We start from the raw sequence: 18851 nt of genomic DNA on the forward strand, positions 1-18851 counted from the left end.
TGGTGACTGTGGGTTGGGGCAAAAATATTGTTTTAATTAAACCTCTTTGTACCGTACGCTTTGTCTGGTGGTAATTTTAAAAACTCTGCTACTTGATTTTACGAACCTGTTTTTAGAGTCCTAGGCTCTCTCCTAGGTGGCGTTGTCAATTTTAGTCCTTTTAAACTATTATTATTACGAAGCCTGGTTTTATTAGTTTTAGGTTTTAGTTGTTTTAAACCCGACGGCCACCGGGTTTTACACGAGCGCCTTTGAACGTGAGTTTTCCTGTGAAAAGGCACTGACCCACGTCCGTTACTGAGCTGCCAAAACCCTGAAGAACAACCCGCCTCGACAGAGCTTCAGAGTTAAGGTTGTTCCACACCGGTATGCGGGGCGAAATAGTGGAACGAAAGTGGGAAACAACTCACTGGTGACAATTTCGCCTTTAACTATTCACACCAGTCAGCGATGTGAATGTGCGTATTGCCAAATATGAATCCCACCGCGAGCAAGACAGCGTTCTGACAGGAATAAAACATGGAATCAACTTCGTCCTCCGATCAGGACCTTGTCATTATTGAACTGTTTACCCGTCCAAAGAGGAGATTTTGGGTCCACCCGTTTTTACAGAGCAGGGATAGAGAAAAATTTGGTTTTATAAATATTAGATCTCTGGCTACCAAAGCTTTACTTATAAATGATCTAATTCTTGATCATGGATTGGACATGATTGGTCTGTGTGAGACATGGTTGAAAACAAATGTTTTCCTGCCCCTAAATGAGGCTACTCCACCTAATTACTCCTATGCCCATGTAGCCCGGGCTCATAAACAAGGCGGTGGTGTTGCCTTAATTTACAAAGATATCTTTAATTTTACATCTAATCTGGAAAATAAATTTAAATCCTTTGAGGCTCTTGTCTTGAGTTCATCTTCCTCAGCCATGCATAGCCTTTCTCCATTTTATATGGTGGTGATCTATCGACCGCCTGGTCCTTACTCTCAGTTTTTAGATGAGTTTGGTGAATTTTTGTCAGGCTTAGTTACCCATTCTGAACAGATCTTGGTTTTTGGAGATTTTAATATCCGTATAAATAAGGCTGATGATCCACTGAATAAAGCATTTTCAAATCTTATTGATACATTTGGATTTACTCAGTCTGTTCAAGAGGCAACTCATTGCAATGGTAATATCCTTGATCTGGTCTTGTCTAAAGGGATTGTTGTTTCTGATCTGACTGTCTTATCAGCCACCTCTGCTGTGTCAGATCATTTTCTTATTAAATTTGAGGCATCACTGGCCTGTCCTGTTAGTGGTGGCACAGATGTAATCACTAGTCGCCATATTGGTCCCTCTGCTGTTGCTGCGTTTAGCCAGCAGTTGCCTGGAGTTTTGGCTCCTCTCACTGTAGAGACAGGCTCTGTTGAAAACCTTACTAGTTCCCTCAATGTGGCCCTCTCCAGTCTCCTTGATACAGTTGCCCCGCTCTCTACCAGACCGAGGCGACTGAAGAGATCCACACCCTGGTTTAATGAAGAGATACGAGCTTTGAAGCAGGCCTGCAGGAGATTGGAACGACAATGGCGAAAATCGAAGTTAGTTGTTTTTTACCTATCCTGGCATGATAGTTTATTGAAATATAAGCGCGCCCTAGGTGTGGCTAAAGCAGCCTATTTCTCCCGCTTAATCGCCACTAATAAACATAATCCTAGATTTCTCTTTGAGACAGTAGCAAAGCTCACGAAAAAACAGCCATCTGCTACTAGCTTATCACTTACAGCAGATGATTTTCTGGACTTTTTTGGCAACAAGGTTGAGGAAATCAGGCAAAAAATTAATTCTGAATCCGCTGCAGCTCCTGCGGACTCATTGGCAGTCGCTAGCTCACCAATAGTCCCTACTATCTTGGTTTTTGAGGCTGTCTCACTTGATACCTTATCTAAGCTTGTGATAGCCTCTAAACCGACAACCTGCTTTCTTGATCCGCTACCTGCCAAGCTTTATAAAGAATCCTGGCCTTTACTGGGCTCTACAATGCTAGATATTGTTAATTTATCTCTTAGTACTGGCATTGTGCCCTGCAGCTTTAAGACAGCTGTGGTCAGACCGCTTTTAAAGAAACCACATCTTGATTCTAGTTCTTTAAATAGCTATCGCCCAGTTTCCAATCTCCCGTTCATGTCTAAAGTGCTCGAGAGAGTTGTCTTTCAACAACTCTCCACCCATTTGGCAGTGAATCAGCTGTATGAGCCTTTCCAATCAGCTTTCAGGGCCTGTCACTCCACTGAGACAGCACTTACTAGAGTTGCCAACGATCTTCTGTTGGCTATTGATGCGGACTCTACCTCTGTGCTTTTATTACTGGACCTCAGTGCAGCCTTTGATACTGTTGATCACTCCATTTTATTAGAGAGACTAATTGAGAATTTTGGTGTCACTGGCCTGGCTCGTGCATGGCTTAACTCATACTTATCTGAAAGAACACAGTCTGTCATGTACAATAATACTAGATCCAAATTCTCCAATGTTAAATGCGGGGTACCTCAGGGCTCAGTCCTGGGTCCTCTTCTCTTTTCCCTGTACATCTCGCCACTTGGACAAATTATACGTAGCCATGGTATTAATTTCCATTGTTATGCTGATGATACTCAGCTATATTTGCCCATAAAGGCTGATGATCCCACAGAGATCAATAGATTAGAGGTCTGTCTGGCTGCGGTAAAGAATTGGATGTCACTAAATTTCCTACTGTTAAACTCAGATAAAACTGAGATGTTAGTAGTTGGCCCTCCCAGACATAGACACTGTTTTGAACAGTTAACAGTTCTACTTGACAACTGTGTGATTTCACAAAGTGTGGCAGCCAAAAATCTCGGTGTTACTTTTGATCCCTGCTTATCCTTTGACAGGCACATTAAGGATATCACCAAGACTGCCTATTTTCATTTACGTAATATAGCACAAATTCGGTCTTCCCTGTCCATGGCTGACGCAGAGAACTTAATTCATGCATTTGTTTCAGCCAGACTTGATTACTGCAATGTTCTGTTTTCAGGTCTCTCACAGACCAGCACCAAAAGTCTCCAGATGGTTCAAAATGCTGCAGCTAGGGTCTTAACTAGAACTAGAAAATTTGATCATATTACTCCAATTCTGGCCTCCCTTCATTGGCTTCCTGTGCATATTAGATCTGACTTTAAGGTGCTTCTGTTAATCTACAAAATCTTAAATGGGTTTGCCCCATCTTATCTTTCCCATCTCCTTAAACCCTACATTCCATCGCGGGCTCTCCGCTCTCAAAATGCGGGGCTGCTTTGCTTACCTAGGATTAAGAAGAAGTCAGCAGGTGGCCGGGCCTTTTCCTATCGTGCCCCGCTGCTATGGAATAACCTCCCTGCTGACGTCAGGCAATCTGAATCTGTTGATTCTTTCAAATCTAGATTAAAAACTCATCTCTTCGGCCTAACTTATGGCTGACGGTTAGTGGTACGGTGGGCTGGTTCTCTGTCTCAGTGAAGTAACCCAAGCACTCACCTGCCGACGAGATTATGAGATTATTGCTCTCACGGAGCTAATTGTCAATTAGTCTTCTCCAGATAATTAATGTGGCACCTTTGTCTCTGTGTGAGTGTGAATGAATGGTTGATGTGTGTTTGTCCGAGTGCGTGCTGTCTATTTTAGATCCAGGTTGTCGTGGTGTAGGTGGCTGTGTGGCCCGGGTCCCTGGCTGCTCTGGTGCATCCAGCTTGCCTTGGCGTCATCATCCCTCATCCGCCACCTATCTATTCCCATACATTTATTGTTTGTTATCTGTGTTTACAACATCTATTGCACATCTGTCCGTCCTGGGGAGGGATCCCTCCTCTGTTGCTCCCCTGAGGTTTCTTCCTATTTTTCTCCCTGTTAAAGGGGTTTGTTAGGGAGTTGTTCCTCATCCGATGTGAGGGTCTAAGGACAGAGGATGTTGTATTTTTCTGTAAAGCCCTTTGAGACAAATTTGTATTTGTGATTCTGGGCTATACAAATAAATAAAATTGAATTGAATTGAATCCCACCTGCTGATACAGGAATTAAAATTGTATCATGACCATTTCCAAACTTATTTTGGGATGTCTGAGGGAAAATCTGAGACTCTCCTGGGTCTGCTGGCACCACATCTGGAGAGACAGAGAACCAACTATCAGGATCCCATTGACGCAGAGCAGAGCCTGGCTGTCTGTGTGAGGCAGGCTGTCAGAATATTTTAGTGGGCAGCTCCTGAGGAGAAACGCTGCCTCTCCTGCAGGCACTGACGTAATGTTGTTGTTGTGAATGGAGACTGCTGATTGGCTGCTGCAGTTTGTTCTCCTAGAAAAATCGAGCTTGTTGCGAAAAATAAATCTCTTGCATTTCGACTTTTCGTATTTCGCATTCTATGTGCAAGTACTTATTGCATGTTGAGTGAGTTTGGAAAAATACAAAATATTTGCACGAAAATAACGCCGTTGGTGTGTAAGGACTTTTAGTGTGAAACCATGTGGCAGAACCCGACGCCCGGCACTGGGATTCAGGACCTGTCAGACTTGATCCAGCCTTATGGAGTCACCCCTTCCCCTCCAGTCTTTACGTGTTGCAACAAATTAAGGCCCTGGTCCTGTTACTAAAGCTACGTCTGACAGCGCTTCTTCATTATGGGGTTTGCAGGAGGATGGGGCCTGTTGTTACGGGCCCCCGCCCCCCCGCATTCCCCATGCTATTGCAAGGGTCCGGTAACTGTTAATTATTTAGGGTTTTTTGATTCAAAGTACGGAGGAGTTGCCTCCTCCTAACACACACACACAAACACACTGTTACATTCAAACACACACTCTCAAACTCACTCACCCACACACACATATACATGCACAGACTCCCTGTTACAACCCTAAGGATGGGAATTGTCTAGGGAATTAAGGGAAGCAACAAAAGTGGTTGTACAGGCATATACAGCCGTTTATTTGTAGTAACTCAGGGCAAATAAAAAGGCACAAGAGGGAAATACAGGGCAATGGATACACACAAAAGACACAACACTAGCCTGCTCTATAACAAATGAAATACTAACCTACCTGGTCCGCCGTTCAGCTTTTCTTGAAAACAGCTGAAGGCGTAAACAAAAAGAGCCTACCTGGGCTACCCTAAACTTACCTGCTTAAAACACATTTACATATAGGCCACCACTCAAAACCCGAACGCAACAGAAAAATAAAGGATCAGTGGCTAAGAAAACAAAACTGATGGCAAAATAATTTCCAACAACTAACAAAACAAAGGCTGCTTTTCCATCAGGTGGTGGTACCTGGTAGCAGGTCCCATTTTAGGACCCACTCAGCTGGGGTTCCAAGCGAACTGAGTCGAGCCGAAAATGTGACGTAAACGCCGTGCAGGCCACTGATTGGACAGGGAGTGACAACACATGAGGGCGACTCCTGCACGAAAACAAAACCCGACATTTAAAAAACAAAACAAACAAACAAACAAACAAAAAAAAAACACAACTGTGACCGTGCGCATTGATCATCACTGAAATTAGCAAAGTCGGAAAATGGCAAGCAAACCGGCACCGTGGTCAAATGAAGAGGTGGAGACTTTTCTGAGCTTGGTGGCCCAAAGAATCCAGAGGGAGCTGGACGGTGCGCCGCCTTGCTGTGACGACTCCACCCACGGCGAGGTGGGACTCAACTGTAATGGAAAACCACCCAAACTGTGCCGAGGCGAGAAGAGTCGAGTTGAGTAGAGTCGAGTAGAGTAGGTACTAGTGGAAAAGAGCCAAAAATGGCTTCTGGGCAGAAAAGACAAAATGCCTCCCTGATAGAAACAACTCAAAATGGTTAGGGGGTTAGGGTTAGGGGTTAGGGCTGAATGCGACTCGCGTTGTGTCTCTGACTGCCGACACACCGCTCAGGATTTTTTTTTTTACCATCTGCTCGCTCTTACCAGCTGGTTTTAGATAGAAAGTCAGTTGGAAAAACTTTGCTCTTACCGGACGCGGTGCAGAGTCACAGTCTTAATGGCAGCAGTTTTTAATGACAGAATGGTCCAACAGGGCAACAACAGAGCAACGCCTGCTGGGTCATGTCGCCCTCTAGTGGAGGAGGAAAGTGGAACAGGATGTGGGAAACAGGCTTCCAGCAGCTTGTCAGGTTTTTGTACAGAGACTGTGTGTTTCCTGTCACTGTGGGCCTCACAGCACAGTAGTACAGAGCAGAGTGTGTCACTGCAGCAGAGGAGATCTCCAGATCCACACCACGCTTGTCTTCAGTCAGTTTAGTAGAAATCCTTGGGTCTGATTTGAGGATCTGTGCTGACTTTTCAGTTCCTGTGATCATCAGGAGGAATTCTGGTGGTTTTCCAGGATCTTGTCGATACCAGAAGAAGTAATCAACAACAGTAGTTTTGGAGTAGCTGTATGACAGAGTAACTTTGCTGCCTTCCAAACTGAACTCTTCAGTCTTGATTGGAGTGAGATCTTGACAGTGAACATCTGCCAACACAGATGTGACTCACATTAATGGATTTAAACAATAATCCAGAATACATTTGACACACTGGGTTGAACGACTTCAACACAACCAGACTGTAAGGTTCATTCATGGGAATTTTTTTCATACTACATTTACTTGCACATGAAATTATTTAAAACTTGGCTTACCTTCAATGATCCACATGAACAACAGAAAGTAAAATGACAACATGTTGAATGACAGAAGAACAAAGTGTAAAATGAAGAGCTGCTAGTTCCCTGGTCTTTCTGTAGCTTCCTCTCACTATTCAGCCCCTTGTGTTTCCTGATGGTTCCTCCCCTTCAAATGCCATTGCTGCTGTCATGGGCGTTTTTAAACTTCTCCAGAGGTTTTTGTACAGAGACTGTGTGTTTCCTGTCACTGTGGGCTTCACAGCACAGTAGTACAGAGCAGAGTCTGACGGCTGCAGCTTCTGGATCCTCAGAGGAACTGATGTGTCGTTGATTTGAGCATCAAATTTCTCTTTCGGGAACTCTGCAGCATAATCTCTTGATCCAAAGGTGTTGTGCCACAGCATAAACTTGGGGAAATCATTCACCTCTTGTTTGTACCAGAACAAATAGGCGTTTTTGTTGTCACTGGTTTCAAATGTACAACCAAGTGTAAGTGTCTCTCCTTCAGTAGCAATAACATCTCCTCCATGCTGGATCACTCTGTCTTCTCCTTTACACTCTGGGGAAGAACAGAGCATGCAGAGCAAGAAATGAATGAATGAGGATCAATAATGAAAGAAGAAGAAATGCTCAGGTTTCAAGTTACCTTTCCAGAGAGCCAGAATCAGGATGTTTGTCAGCCAGTGTTTCATGTCTGCAGTGAGAGGGGAGGAGAGAGAGGAAGAGCATTGATGCTCTGATGGATCTGGGCCTTCACGTCATTGGTCCTTCACCTTGAATGAATGAATGAATGAATGAATATGTTTATTTTCGATCACAGCTGCACAACAAATTAAACATAATTAAAGAGAATTAAAGAGAATGAATATGGCTGGTCGAAAAGGGTTTTCGGCTGAAGCAAAAGCTTATGGCTGCCGAACCCTTGCAATCAATTTCATTTGTTTCCTCCCGAAATCCTTAATAAGAATAAGCAAACAAAGCACAGATAAGATAATAATTCTACTGTTTACATTTACATACATGCATAAGTGTGTACCTGAGTGCACATATATACATACAGTACCTGCTAGCTGTCATACAAGAAGCGTACATACCGACATACAGTAGATACTCTTTCTTTTTTTTTTTTCGTTATGAAACCAGTATCCAAAACACACACTAAACAAAAGGCTAAAACTCTCAATTTTATCAAAGAATAAATTATAAGGCATCTGTAATCATTTCATCATTTGTTGAGGAAGTCTTGTTTAAATTGTAATCAGTGGCTGTTGAAAGTGGATGGGTGGATATTTCACCTTGGTTCTTCTCCAGAGAAGTTCATGAGGGGTTTAAACCTCTGACCTTTCAGTTATGGGAGAATCTCTTTCACTGCTACCTCCACCAAATTACTCTGCCATTTTCATTCAATCAGAATATTCATCCCTATAATTATATTTTCACTGACATTACTGTTAATAGTTTACTGAAACTTCATAAACAATGACACTACTGATTTTTGTTTCCTCATGTTTCACATGGTCTGTCAGATTTGGGGAACTGGCAGTGAGTTCTTGATATGATGATGTTACTATGAGGACAGATGGACTCACTCATGTTTATTTTTTTATTCTTTGCTTCTATAATTAATTGGAAAAAAAGGTGGAGATAAAGGACATACCTGTCAAGTGCCTACATCTTGAAAAATAATGATAATTAAAAACATATTGAAATTGAATTTAATATATGTTTTCGCAGAGCACCAAGGTAATTACTACACATCAGAGTGATGCTGTTTTAGTTTGTCAGTGCAACATGTCAGTGTGCTGATGTGATAACGCCACTTGGTGGCGCTGTTGTTCAATATCAGGAGGAACTGAAGTGTGTAAATACTCTGTGAGGACACGACAGGTTTTTGTACAGAGACTGTGTGTTTCCTGTCACTGTGGGCTTCACAGCACAGTAGTACAGAGCAGAGTGTGTCACTGCAGCAGAGGAGATCTCCAGATCCATTTGGGTTTTCTCTTCATTCACTTTAATATAAAGTCCAGAGTTTGGATCAGCTTTTCTTGCTCCTGAACCTGTGCCCAAGTGGAAGAAGAGGAACTCTGGTGGTTTTCCTGGATCTTGACGATACCAGTAGAATTCGTCACCACCAGTTGCAGTTTTGGAGTATTTATATGACAGAGTTACGTTGCTGCCTTCCAAACTGAACTCTTCATCCTTGACAGGAGTGAGATCTCCACAATCAGCATCTGCAAAAACAGATTTGACTCACAGTCATGGATCGAATCAATGAACCAGATTACATTTGACATACTGGGTTAATCAGCTGCAACCAAACCAGACTCATGAAGAATTAGTTTCATCTGACGTTTTGTTTGTATTCCAAGTGATTTGAAGTGTGTCTTACCTTTAATTATACACACCAGTAACAGAAAGTAAAATGACAACATGTTGAATGACAGAAGAACAAAGTATAAAATGAAGAGCTGCTAGTTCCCTGGTCTTTCTGTAGCTTCCTCTCACTATTCAGCCTCTTGTGTTTCTTGATGGTTCCTCCCCTTCAAATGCCATTGCTGCTGTCATGGGCGTTTTTAAACTTCTCCAGAGGTTTTTGTACAGAGACTGTGTGTTTCCTGTCACTGTGGGCTGCACAGCACAGTAGTACAGAGCAGAGTCTGTCACTTCAGCTGAGGAGATCTCCAGATCCACTCGACTCTGCTCTTTGACGTGTTGGATGCCCAGTCCTGGTATGGGATTATTTACGATTCCTGAGTTTTCCAGTATGAGGAACTGGGGGGCTGATCCAGGATACTGGCGGTACCATAACAGACTGTAAACTCGAGAGCTGCTGTATCTGCAGGAGAGCTTCACTTTACTGCCCTCAGCGGCTTGTTCAGCATCCTTCTCTGGTGTGATGGTGTCTCCAGCACTTTGACCTGGAATCAAACGGTTGAGGGAATTCAATCATCTTGAATCTAAAAGTCTTTTCAGAGTTACATCAACTCATTCTGTATGCCAGCAACTTTGTTTTGAAAGTTTGTATTTTGTAAAACGTTGTGATAATGTTAGTTCATAAGATGTTCATGTGGTCTGGTGGAAATCTGGTTTAACGGTGGTGCAAGATGTTTTCCAACAAGTTAACAAACCAAATATGTGAATGTGGTGGAATATGTTCTTACCCCATAACATGCAGAATGAGATCAGTGAGCAGAGAGTCAACATTGCTGACTCAGTGATGTTGAGCAGGAATAATTTTACTGGATGGGACTGACACAAAAGTCTCTTCATCATGTGTTCATGACTGTGCTCCTCCTCTTGACAGGTTTTACATCACAGTGCATCTGTAGGTTTTTTAGATGAAACCAGTAGGAGGCGCCACAGTCAAAGCAAAATGTAAACTGCAGAATTACCTACTTTGTGCCAGGGCTATAATGAAGATGATGAGAAAATCTGTTGACCAACAAATACTGCAGTAAAGAGGACAGGTAAAACTCTGCTGGTCCACTGTGGCTCCATGGTTGATATGAAGTCTCAGTGAGTTAGAAACTGCTCTTATTGGTCCTTGTCCTACTGAGCATGCTCAGTAAGCACAGAGATCACAGTGAACAGACTGCACTTGAATGAATGAATGAATGAATGAATGAATGAATGAGTCATTTATTTTTTGAAGATGTAGATCACAAAAGCTCAATCATCAAAGACATGAGCTGGAAAATAGGAAAAAAAACAAAAAAAAAATGTCTACAAGTTCAAAAAAGGAGTAGGAGGAAGCTAAAGCTTATTATATCCTACCCCATTGTAACGTCATACATTTTCACGGTCAGTGTACACCTCATAATATATTTCCCAAACATGTAACATCGTCAGTCCCTCTTGAACTACAACAATACCTTGACAGAAATTCAAGAAAATGCATAGTTCTGGAAATATAGCAGATAAGGAAATGTACAAATAAATAACAAATAATATGCTGCTCTTCACCTAATTTCTATACTTCTCTAAAGTATAGATTTTAAAGTGCTTTTTGAACTGACTGAAGTGTAAACATTCTTTTATATATTCAGGTAAACCATTCCACAAACTCACCCCACTGACAGAGATACACATGCTTTTAAGCGTGGTGCGTGCTCGTGGTTGCATTAAATTTCCTCTCCTCCTTAAATTATATCCAGTTTCTCTCTCTCTGAACCATCTTTGAACATTTTTTGGAAGTAGTTTGTTCTTGGCTTTATATATAATTTGTGTGGTTTTGAAGTCCACTAGGTCCATAAATTTCAATGTTTGCAATTTTAAGAATAAATCATTTGTGTGTTCATAATAGCCAGAATTATTAATTATTCTTATTGCTTTTTTTCTGCAGTGTGCATATTGTCTTAAGGGTGCTTTTGTAGGTGTTACCCCACACTTCCACACAATATAACAAATAGGGAAGAAATAAAGTACAGTAAAGGGTGTATAATGTTTTCTGGTTGAGTACATGTCTAACTTTGCATAAAATTCCAACACTTTTAGCTAGTTTAGACCGTACATGTTTAATTTGAGGCCTCCAGCTGAGGTTGTGGTCTATTACTACACCCAAGAAGGAGTTTTCATTAACTCTTTCTAATTTTATGCCGTCAGTCATTAAGTCAATAACTAAATTGGCTGGAACCTTGCGTTTGCCAAACACCATAAATTTAGTTTTTTTAATGTTGAGGGATAGTTTATTCAAATCAAACCATGTTTTCAGCTTGTCTAGCTCAGCAGAGACAACCTTTAACAATTGTTGAAGATTCCTTCCTTCACAGAATACATTAGTGTCGTCAGCAAAAATTACATATTTGAAAACATTGGAAGCATGTATAATATCATTTATGTACAATATGAATAATTTTGGCCCCAGGATTGAACCTTGCGGCACACCACAGGTTATGTTTAGCAGCGAAGACCTAGTCTCACCAATCTGCACAAACTGTTGTCTATTTTCCATATAGCTTTTGACCCACTGGAGCCCTATTCCTCTAATCCCACACCTTTCCAATTTTTGGAACAGTATATCATGGTTTATTGTGTCGAATGCTTTTTTCAGGTCAATGAACACACCGATTGCAAATTTCTTATCATCAATAGAGCTTGTCAGTTCTTCAACCAAGTCTATTAATGCTAATGCTGTTGAATGGTTTGCTCAAAAGCCATACTGACTATCAGTTAATATCTCATACTTTTCAATGAAACTATCTAGTCTAGAAGAGAATATTTTCTCTAAGATTTTAGAAAATTGAGGAAGTAGTGAGATTGGCCTATAGTTTGTGAATAGATTCTGCTCACCTGCCTTGAGGATGGGAATAACTTTAGCAGTTTTCATTTTGGTAGGAACGGTGCCGAGTTTCATTGAGAGATTACATAAGATAAGATATTCCTTTATTAGTCCCACAGTGGGGAAATTTCACGCATCACAGCAGCAAAGTGGATAGCAAGATACGAAGCACAATTTACACAATAAACAGTATATACAGATAACAGTACCAAAGAGCAATATAAACACTGTAAACAAGGAATGAGCAGTATAAACACTGTAAACAAGCAATATAAACACTGTAAACAAGGAATGAGCAGTATAAACACTGTAAACAAGCAATATAAACACTGTAAACAAGGAATGAGCAATATAAACACTGTAAACAAGGAATGAGAAAAATACTCTGTGAACAATTTAAACCACAGAAGAAAAAAACCCAAAACCTGGGGGACAACACACTCCGGAGGTTCAGGGTTAGTGTGAACCCATGAGACCAAGTGGCAGAACCTGACTCCCGGACCTGGGTCTCAGGAACTGTCACACTTGATCCAGCCTTATGGGATCACCCCTTCCCTCCCGTCTTTATGTGTGTGCAGTAGTGCAGTGTGTGTGTGTGTATGTGTGTACGTGGGTGGGGGGTGGGGGTGGGGGTGGGGGGGTAGTTAAGGTGCTGAGAATGTGCATTCTAGTGCAGTCAGTGCAGTCCTGGAGAGTGTGTGGTCTACTGGGGGCACTGCTTGTTGTAGAGTCTGACGGCTGCAGGAAGGAAGGACCTGCGATAGCGTTCCTTCACACACTTTGGGTGAAGCAGTCTGTCGCTGAAGGAGCTCTCCAGTGTAGTTAAAGTGTCCTGCAGGGGGTGGGAGTCGTTCACAATCATGGATGACAGCTTAGCCATCATCCTCCTCTCACCTACCACCTCCACTGAGTCGAGGGGGCATCCCAGGACAGAGCTGGCCTTCCTGATCAGTTTGTCAAGTCTCTTCCTGTCAGCCGTCGAGATGCTGCTCCCCCAGCAGACCACTCCATAAAAGATGGCTGATGCCACCACGGTGTCATAAAAGGTCTTCAGGAGTGCCCCCTGCACTCCAAAAGACCTCAGTCTCCTGAGCAGATAGAGTCTGCTCTGGCCTTTCTTATAAAGTGCAGTTGTGTTGTGGGTCCAGTCCAGTTTATTGTTCAGGTGAACACCCAGGTATTTATAAGATGTCACTATCTCAATATCCGTTCCCTTGATGTTCACCGGTGTCGGGGGGCAGAGTGCACGTCTGCGGAAAACCACCACCAGTTCTTTGGTTTTCCCCGCGTTGATCTGGAGGCAGTTCCGCTGGCACCAGTCCACAAAGTCCTGCGTCAGTTCTCTGTACTCTCTGTCGTCCCCCTCTGTGATGAGGCCGACGATTGCAGAGTCATCAGAGAACTTCTGCAGGTGACAGGTGGGTGTGTTGTATGAGAAGTCTGCAGTATAGTATACCCAATAGTACATATATGTACTATTGGGTCTGCTATGGCTACAATCACTTGTTTAATTAAAGACATATCTATACCGTTACAATCAGTCGATGTTTTATTCTTGAAATTGCTGACGATGTCAATAATTTCGGTTTTATCCGTTTCTCTTAGAAAAATGGTGGCTGGATTTCTTTCTCCAAAATGATGGGAAACACCTCCCCCTAGTGGGGAATTTATCTTGTCTGGCAACCCGCCAGCTTGGGCCCCACATTTACAAAAAAATCATTAAAACCTGCCACCACATCATCATCATTATTAATAATTTTACCATTAACAAGGAAATCTTGGCGGAGGCTGCCACTGGTCTTTTTCTTTCGTATTATTGAATTTAAGATATTCCAAGTCCCCTTAATGTTATTTTTGTTACTTTCCAACAATTTACTGTAATACTCTTTCTTACATTGTCTGAGGATATCAGTTAATTTATTTTTATATTTTTTATACTTGATTTCTTTCTCCGCTGTTCTATGCTTGATAAAATCTTTATATAGATTATTCTTTTTCTTGAAGGCATTTATCAAGCCCTTTGTAAGCCAGGGATTATCTGGTCTTTTTGATGTTTTTCTCAGTTGCAGTATTGGGCAGTTTTTGTCAAATAATGTAATAAAGGTGTGCAGGAAGGAATTGTAGGCTGAGTCTACATCTACTTTATCGTAAAGATTCCTCCAGTCTTGGACCAAGAGATTCTAGAGAGACTTCTAAATCTCCAAGAGGAAACCTGTTGTGTGATGCTGTCTCTCCCTGGCTCTGCAGAATAAACCCTGGCTCATTTCTAACTGTGGCATCAGTAAAGTGATGAATACAGGATATCATTTTGTTTGACATGTGACAGAATTTCAGTTGTGACTTGAAGTTGGTGTAAGGCACCTGGCAAAAAAGAAGGATCAAATGGTGGTCCATAACACGGAGTCAAGTGTTTGATTTATTTTGAGTTTCGTTTAGTCTGAGTTTAACAACCAGGAATGGAATTGAAATGATTTCTTTAGCCTGAAATAATAAAATGAGCAACAGCAACAACAAAAAACGTACGAGTATGATAATGTGATGAGTTAAAAAATAAATAAATTGAAATAGAAAAAAAGACCACATTCGTTAAAACTTTTTAAGTGGTTTCTTTGAGTATTGTGTTTTCACTAACATCATTCTGTTAATCATTGATCAAAATTTGGAAGACATATTTGGCATGAAACACTAAAACTACAATCACAGCCTTTGTTTACTGTTGTTTGTTTTTTGTCAATAAATTTTCACCACACAGCACACACAATAAAATGATGGAGCAGATGATCATCATGAAGTCAGTATGCTCCAGTATGAATGATGAACAGGAAGGATTGACAGAAATGTTGATTCCATCATCTGTTCTGATGTGTGACTTTGCAGCTCTTGACACATTTTGGATCTTCGTTCTGGATCCAGAGGAAATGTTGTCAGAGTCCAGAAGAATCCAGGAGGAGGAGCAAACCTGACACTTTGTTTCTCTGGTGGTTTTCTTTGGATCGTGTTCATACCATCATCCAGTTGATTAGTCATTGCTTTGTTTTAATTTGTTTGATTGTTTTTTTCTGTTTGTTGTTTTATTATCATTTTTGTACAGCACTTTGTTTCAGCTGTGGTTGTTTTTAAAGTGCTATATAAATAAAGCTGAGTTGAGTTGAGTTGAGCTGGTTAGTCATTGCTGTGTATTTGCTGAGCATGTGAGTCCTCCCACAGTGTTTGATTAGCAGCTGGAACCACAGTGGCTCTGATAAAGCATGAGTTCCCACAATCCATCTGATATGAAGCTGTGGTTTGAATTCCACTTCCCTCCTCTTTGAAGAATAGTGAGATATCTGTGTTCAGGTTTTTGTACAGCCTCTTGTAGACTTTCTATCACTGTGTCTAGAGCACAGTAGTAGAGAGCTGTGTCTGCCAGGGTTAGGCCTGTTATGGTGAGTTCAGTGGATGTGTCGCTTGTTTTGGATCCATAACGATTATTAGGAATATGTTCATAAGTGTTGCCTTTGGCTCCTTTCAAGAGTATAAACTGAGGAGCCTGGTCAGACTGATGTCTGTACCAGTGAAGGTAAATTCCTCTGTAACTAGTTTGATAGGAGCAGGTGAGTGTGACAGATTGCCCCTCTGTCCCACTGACTTCATCTTGTACAGGAGAGATGTCGTCTGCAGCTGTTAGCCCTGGAAAAAGTGGAGAAAATCAAGCCATTAGACTAACATTGTCCATGAGGCTGAGAGGAGAAGACAGTGGAAAATGTCCAGTGTCCAGTGTTCCTCTATGGCCAGCAGCAGCTCAAGTGTTGAGAGAGTTGACTGGAGCTGAGATCACAACATGACTAGTTTGTGCATGACTGCTTGACACAGACATGTAGATGAGTGTGGCTTTTCACTGCCTGCTGTCTGATGTCAGCCTGTAGCATACAGGGAGTTATCTCCAAGCTAACAAATGACAGCAGATATGCCATGTTCTGCTCCTGTGGAATCTGCACATCAACAACAAATAGAGCTTGATGAGCTGGAGAAAGCTTTCTATATTGCTAGAAACAGGTGGATCAAAGTGTGATGCTGTCTATCATACCAAAGAGAAGTGCAGCAAGAATAATCCACAGCCAGTGTTCCATCTCTACAACAAGGTCTAAAGCAACAGGAGAAACTAGCTGATGTTCAGCATTCAGTGTGAGAGTTGTTCTCTTCATGGCAGCAGTTTTTAATGACAGAATGGTCCAACAGGGCAACAACAGAGCAACGCCTGCTGGGTCATGTCGCCCTCTAGTGGAGGAGGAAAGTGGAACAGGATGTGGGAAACAGGCTTCCAGCAGCTTGTCAGGTTTTTGTACAGAGACTGTGTGTTTCCTGTCACTGTGGGCCTCACAGCACAGTAGTACAGAGCAGAGTGTGTCACTGCAGCAGAGGAGATCTCCAGATCCACACCACGCTTGTCTTCAGACAGTTTAGTAGAAATCCTTGGGTCTGATTGGAGAATCTCTGCTGACTTTTGATATCCCAGGATTTTCAAGAGGAATTCTGGTGGTTTTCCTGGATCTTGACGATACCAGAAGAAATAATCACTGGCAGTAGCTTCTTTGTGGTATTTGTATGACAGAGTAACTTTGCTGCCTTCCAAACTGAAATGTTCAATCACGACTGGAGCGAGTTCCTCACAGCTGACACCTAAAGGAAGAGATAACTGTGTTACTTGATGCTCCAAAGGATTTCATCACTGAGTGAATGGAGTTCAAAATGTTCCTGTGTCATGTACCTGTTAGTATGGTCAGAAACAAATGAGTCAGTACACAAATGTGCTGTGACTCCATGTTGAAGAGAGAAATCTGTGATTTGAGTGAGGAAATGGGTTCCTCTTCTTCTTCAGCGTTTCTCTTCTTCACTGACAGTTTGGCTCCTCCTTCAGTCTGTCCCTCCCATCATCTCAACGGCACGTCATGTTTCCCTGCTTTGGTTTTGCCTCTTACAACAATAAATCAATAAATCAATCATTAGTGAGCATAGCCTGTGAGTAGGGCACAATTTATTGATCCTTTATTGGTTTTACGCAGTTTTTTCCTCATGTCCTGGATTTTGTAATTTTACATTTCAGATGGAACAATATGAATATTCCTTTTTGTCATTCTGATGATTGATGTAATATTTCATTATAGTATTGATATCACCACATTTGCATTTATTCATTCCAGGTCTGAGTACCAGATGGCAAAATAATTTACTTTCGGTCAAATTCTTTAATATATCTGATTTTTCAAATATCTTTTAGTCATGATTTCATTTCCAAAACAAATATTTATCACTTCAAGGAATTCCTTGTATCAAAGCCTTGAAGGAGTTGATTAATTTCAATTAAGAAACCTTTGTCATGCAGGTGTTTTATTATTATTATTATTAGTAGTAGTAGTAGTAGTAGTATTGTCTTGGTCAAAACACTTTACAAAGGATTAAAAATACTTGTATGTGTTGGGTGAGCAGGTTGAGGAGCTGCTTCAAAACCTGTTGATTTTTATCTTTATTTTGGAAAACAACCAATAAACGAATGAACCAAATATTGATTTTAATGTGTTGTTGAAACACTGAGTTGATCATATAATCAGTCAGTGAAGTTGCACACCATCATTTACTCTTCAGCACTTTTCCTTAATAAGTTGCTCCCAGAACGTGAGGATGATGTGGAATCTGTGACTGTTGTAGCTTCAGTGTCTGTCAGGTTTTTGTACAGAGACTGTGTGTTTCCTGTCACTGTGGGCCTCACAGCACAGTAGTACAGAGCAGAGTCTGACGGCTGCAGCTTCTGGATCCTCAGAGGAACTGATGTGTTGATGATTTGAGCATCAAATTTCTCTTTGGGGAACTCTTCAGCATTATATTCTGATCCAAAGGTGTAGCGCTGCAGCATAAACTTGGGGAAATCATTCATCTCTTGTTTGTACCAGAACAAATAGGCGTTGTTGCTGGTGGTTTCAAATGTACAATCAAGTGTAAGTGTCTCTCCTTCAGTAGCAATAACATCTCCTCCATGCTGGATCACTCTGTCTTGTCCTTTACACTCTGGGGAAGAACAGAGCACGCAGAGCAAGAAATGAATGAATGAGGATGAATAATGAAAGAAGAAGAAATGCTCAGGTTTCAACTTACCTTTCCAGAGAGTCAGAATCAGGATGTTTGTCAGCCAGTGTTTCATGTCTGCAGTGAGAGGGGAGGAGAGAGAGGAAGAGCATTGATGCTCTGATGGATCTGGGCCTTCACATCACTGGTCCTTCACCTTCATCATTTGATCAGGACCTCCTATTTTAATTGGAACAAACAGACAGACAAAGAGCATGCAATGACAATTAAGATGTTAATTAATTCATTCATTCGTTTATTCATTCAAAGTGTTTAACATTGAGATATTTCAATACAGTAGCAGCAGAACAACAGCAACATCGAAGGAACAGTTGGAAGAGATGAACTTTCCTCATATACACACAAGTTAAAACAGGCAACATAAGCAACAACAAGGAACAAAACAACGGTTCATGACCCCAAGGAAGAAAATACTATACGTTTTTAGGAAAGGCCATTTAGTGGAGGTGAGTTTTAAGACAAGATTTAAAAGATGCCACAGAGTTCCAGAGCTGAGGAGCCAGAACCTCAAACGTTCCATCACTCTTTGTTTTTAACCTGTACTCTGGACTTTGGACTGTAAGGTATAATGAGCTCCATTATGAACGTGGTAAAAAACTACTTTCAAATGAATTCTAAAAGAAACTGGAAGCCAGTGCAGCGAGGCCTGGATTGGTATAATGTGAGAGAATCACTTTGACGAGAACCTCTTCCCTGTCAGAGTTCACTTTTAGCACGTTTTGGGACATCCAGCTGTTTTTGTCATCTAAGCAATTATGTGATGAAGGTAATTTTCTGGTGTCTGAGGGTTTAAATGACAGGTACAGCGTTGCATCA

The 18851-nt window shown here is 41.5% G+C and overlaps 1 gene segment (V, D, J or C); it reads right to left on the minus strand.

Moving 5' to 3' along the window:
- Positions 1–1275: 1275 nt before the first annotated feature.
- On the minus strand, positions 1276–18090 carry LOC115375395 (T cell receptor alpha variable 38-2/delta variable 8-like). The segment is given in 3 exon segments: positions 1276–1488; positions 17665–17957; positions 18045–18090. Coding segments are annotated over 3 exon segments (552 nt in total).
- Positions 18091–18851: the final 761 nt, after the last annotated feature.

The sequence above is a fragment of the Myripristis murdjan genome, chromosome 17, assembly GCF_902150065.1.
Source record: "Myripristis murdjan chromosome 17, fMyrMur1.1, whole genome shotgun sequence".
NCBI classification, from domain to species: domain Eukaryota; kingdom Metazoa; phylum Chordata; class Actinopteri; order Holocentriformes; family Holocentridae; genus Myripristis; species Myripristis murdjan.